This window comes from Arachis ipaensis, chromosome B02, assembly GCF_000816755.2.
Source record: "Arachis ipaensis cultivar K30076 chromosome B02, Araip1.1, whole genome shotgun sequence".
NCBI lineage: Eukaryota > Viridiplantae > Streptophyta > Magnoliopsida > Fabales > Fabaceae > Arachis > Arachis ipaensis.
This window is the reverse complement of record NC_029786.2, coordinates 74,119,231-74,123,854: the sequence shown is the minus strand read 5'-3', so window position 1 is coordinate 74,123,854 and position 4,624 is coordinate 74,119,231. Positions and strand designations below refer to the sequence as shown.

The window sequence follows — 4,624 nt, the reverse complement described above, 5'->3', positions numbered from 1 at the left end:
ACCCAACCAAAATTTTTAGAGGAAGAAAAAGAGAAACAAAAAGACTCTGTAACAGTGTTTTTGATTGAAAAGATTGTGTAAGAGCTAAGTGAGTGTTGCATGTTTCTTGTGTACTCTCAAACTAACTCCATTAGGAGTGGATCACCTTCTGCCATGATTCTAATAAGCTTTATGAAATCTTGCTCACTTGACACAGTCCATGGATGCACAGCAGGGACTTTAGCCGAATAAAGAGCGGAAGAATTAGTGGGGAATTTTTGCTTGTAGATTGTTGTGTCAAGAACAGGGTCGAAATTCTGTGGGGAATCCATGGACACAAAGAACATAGGAATTGCAACCTTCTGATGGATATCCAGATCGCCAATTAGGCTAACAAGCTCAATGAAATCACTGACAAGGCGCTGAGGAACATAAAATACCTCAGAATTGCAAAGTAAGAGGTTCTTTTCGTTGGGACTAAATTCCTTGTAATTCACTTGAAAGTGTGCTGGCATCATGCTAACAACCTGCTGTACCATGCTTGCTTGTTGCGATAACCAATCTGAATTGCCGCCTTTGGTTAATACAGGTGTCCAAGACTCGGATAACTGGATCCCAAAGAAATTGTCAGAGTGAGAAGGAGTTCTAACGTTCTATCAAAACTTAGCTATACATTTCAGGAAGGGGTTCATAATGATTTTTGGAAGTGTTTTGAAAATAAGTGCCTATTTCAATAGTAGAAGGATTTTATTGCATTCAAAACTCAATAGGTACTGGTGTAAACTGAAAAATAGCATAAGCAAACAATAAGGATTTGATTTTGATATATTATTCATGACAAACCCTTGTCATATTATCCATCACATGTTGAGATATCATGAAATTGACTATGATAACACAACTTGAGAATTTAAACCCTTATCATGAAAACATATAGTTAATTGATCATACAGAAAAGCTTTACAGTGACAGTACATTAATATCAGCATTTCTGAAAGACACAAATAATCCTTTACTGATAATTCTACATGAAGTTGTAAACAAGAGTTATGTACTTTAGATGGAAGGAAAGGAAACAGTGTAACAGGAATACCTTATTAGTGATCCATAGCTTAGTTTTGTCTGCTTGTACTAAGTTCCAATAATTAAGAATGGTATTATCCTGTAGGAACAAGAATCCTTCCGCACTGCTAAATTGATCAAATATTTTTGGCAGGTACCTGGAAACAGGAGATTAAAAATTATATCAAGTAGAAAAAGACTAGCAATCTAAATCTATCTCTAGTTCTATGACACAGGTCAGTGCATTTCCTGTTAACAAATAAATGCTTTTTCAACAATAATGTGCCAGGGACTTTGAAAAAAAAGAAAAAGAAAAAGAAAAGGAAAAATTGAAAGAGAAAAAAGGCTAGCATTTCCATACGCTAGTGGGACCATACCATATTCAGACACAATCGATCCACAAATGTCTGTTAAAACATACAAAAGTGATAGTTCAAAATATATTCCCCCCAATCCCACCGCCACCTTCTTCTGACCTACTCCTAATCAGTGTCCATGCACAATTACAGTTTGAGATCCAACGTAGACTCCAAAATCAATCTTTTATGGATAAATGCTTCACAGGAAAAATTAGAAATGTTTCTATATTACTCTTTCAAATTCCCATTGGTAGTTACTAATCCAGTAATCCTACAGAATATCTACTATACAGATATTAAAATGCCTAATGCAATGGCAAATGTATCTTTTCTGCTGAACAAGCGCAATTTATATTTTAAAACAGCTCAACATATAAGCAATTTATGTGCAAGTTACTTCGGGAGGCAGCCATCAGACAACCACACTTCATATGGTTTTATGTTACTCTTAAATGAACTAGAAATCATTTGCTGCCCGTTGACACCAATTTATGACCACTTAGATCCTTACTTTTGTAATTATAAAAATAAAACATCTTATGTAATTTGTGAAGATCCACAAGTATTCAGTTGCCAAATATATTTAGCTAAATAATGCCGAAGTAACATAGTCATAAAATAGCTATCACTTGCTGAGATATATATATATATATGACTTGACTTACCTGTATGCTTTGTCCAATTTGCCTTCCTGTACAACAAGGTCCATGTCCTTCTTTTCAGACAAAATAACTACAGTTCTGAACACTCTCCCATAAAGCAATCTCCATTCAAGGGCTGTACGTTCCACAGGCCCACTGCAATATAAAATAAGCACAACATTCCCAAAAGTTTTCCTCCATCGGATCAAATTTGCAATCTCATAATTCACAGTTCCCGTCTCTTCAACACCAAGGTGAACAGATGGCAATTTCTGTGGGATGAATTCCCTGCGATCACCATGACCAATATTCGCTCTTGGACGTCCCAATTCCAGCGACATCAACCTTGGCTGCTGGTAGCCAACAGCTAACAAGTCCTGCAGCCAAGCAGCTGTAAGTTTCACATCCTTCTCGGTCCAAAAGCCCTCCTCAGCCATTGCATAGCTTAAATCCAAAATCTTCTCAAACAATCTATGCTTATTGGATTTCCACAAAACCAAATAATTGATCAAACGACCAACATTAACATGTAGATCTTTCTCTTCTGAAAAAGGATAGGCCTCGATCTTGTCATATCTATGTACAGTAGGGGGATAAACCGCAACATAACCACCGACTTCCCAAAGAAGCCTCTGTCCCCAGTAACCTCTCAACACATCGGAGGCCATTGTGCTAACAGACACTGGAAGCATCAAAGCCCAAAACGCAGGCGAATGATACATCGTGTTAAAAGAATTAACAGGAACCATCATACCCTGCGGCAGCGCCACCTTGGGGGCGTGCTTATCGAATCTAATATCAAAAGCCTCTAATCCTGACTTGCGCGTAAAATAAAACACTGAATCTACATCTGGGAGCCCATTTGAAATCCCCTGCTGTATAAACTGCTTTCCACCAAACACTTCAGTGTAAAACTCCTCATGCCCAATTTCACCTACATTCTCCAAAGGTAAACCTCTAGGCCAAACTGAACGCTGCCCGAAATGTACATATGGATTCACAACGGTTCGATTCGGATTATCATGACTATACTGTAATAAAACCTCTTGCCTAGCACCCTCCCCAATCAACTCCACATCAAAATGCTTACCCAAATCTCCATCAATCACATCCCCTCTATCATCAGCATCAAAGATCTTCTTAGCACCGTGCTGAATCGCAAACAAATACCCAACAGTTTTCCTAACATATGAATCATAAGGAAGGAATTCAACAACCCTAAACCCCAAATTAGCCTGCATTTCCAGTGATAAATAGATCGCACCTTTCAAGCTCCAATCCGAGGGCGTTCTCGAGTTCCCTATCGCAAGAACCTGCCAGCCTTTGATCTTCACAAGACCACGGAGCGAATCGGAGGGGTAACCGGAAACGGACACCACGATCCACCGTTCCGTCCGAAAATTCGCGAACTTCGATGCCGTATCCCGAATGGGAGCTATGTTGTTCCAATCAACGCGTGGGAACGCGATCTTCTCGAGGTCATGTGCTTGCTTCTCGAAGCAAAGGAGCGCGGCGGTGTCGCCGACATTGCGGAGGAAGAAGAGAGCGGCGACGGTGGCGGCCAGGGCCACGACGGCGACGATCTTGTAGAGATTCTCGGAAACCCACGCCGAGAAGTCAAGGTTCTTCGTCTCCGCAAATCGATTCGTTGGAAGAGATCCATTGGTTCTTGAATTGGGTTTAGAGTTTGTGGATTTGGGAGCTGAACGCTCTTGGACTAACATTTGAGAGCGTTGAAACTCAAATCAATGCGTTTTTAAGTTTTACTGATTCTGTTAAGAGCTTGACTTGAAGGTGAATCAGTTTCAACACTCACTTAGTTTAGTTGTTGAAACGCAAACACTGTCTTCTTCCTCTTCCAACATGAACGAGTATCTCTGAAAACCAAATCAAAAGAAACTAGTTTACAATTCCTTTTTCCTTTTTCTGAACTCTCTGAAGTGTGATGATGTAAGCTACTGGTGTTGTTGCCGACAGGTATATGGTTGAGTGTGTCGGTTCCTTAGGCTTGAATGCAACTGTAAATAGTAGTAGTTTGGTGTGGTGGAATCTTCTTCTTCTCCTCTCTCGCATTTTTTTTTATAATGACTGTTATTATTATTATTATTATTATATTATTTGGTGTATAATATAAGGTTTGGTTTGGTGTTGGAAAATGGACTTATTAGGTAGTATTTCACATTACCCATCACATTATTGTAATAACTGCAATTATTGTTGGATTATAAAAGGTGACAAATGACAGATGGAAGCTGTAATAACTGCAATTATTGTTTTTGTAGCTTTGATTACTTGTTGTTTCTGCAAGCAGCAATTTTTCTTTTTCAGTTTGGATAAAAGTATTTGTTAACATTATAAATAAAGTTGAAAACTACTTTTAGCAAATGTTTTATGAGCCAAACCCAAATTTCATTCTCCCCACTCTTCAAAAGTAGAGATGACTTGCAAAGGCGGTTAATCTTGGTAAGTTGGGATGGCACCCTACTTTTGATGGGTTTCTTTCGATCTGCTTCACGAATGGTTAGCAAGTCATTTTTACATTTTAGGTTTTCTTCCGTAGAAAAAAAAAAAAAAAGCTTTTGT

General features: G+C 38.7%; 1 protein-coding gene across 1 annotated transcript; it reads right to left on the bottom strand.

Moving 5' to 3' along the window:
* On the bottom strand, window positions 43-4,146 carry LOC107625453 (probable glycosyltransferase STELLO1). Its single transcript, XM_016328087.2, has 3 exons — window positions 2,066-4,146; window positions 1,073-1,199; window positions 43-587 (listed from the first exon to the last, which is right to left on the bottom strand). The coding sequence occupies exons 1-3, from the start codon at window positions 3,763-3,765 to the stop codon at window positions 117-119; spliced, it is 2,298 nt and encodes a 765-aa protein (XP_016183573.1). The 5' UTR covers window positions 3,766-4,146; the 3' UTR covers window positions 43-116.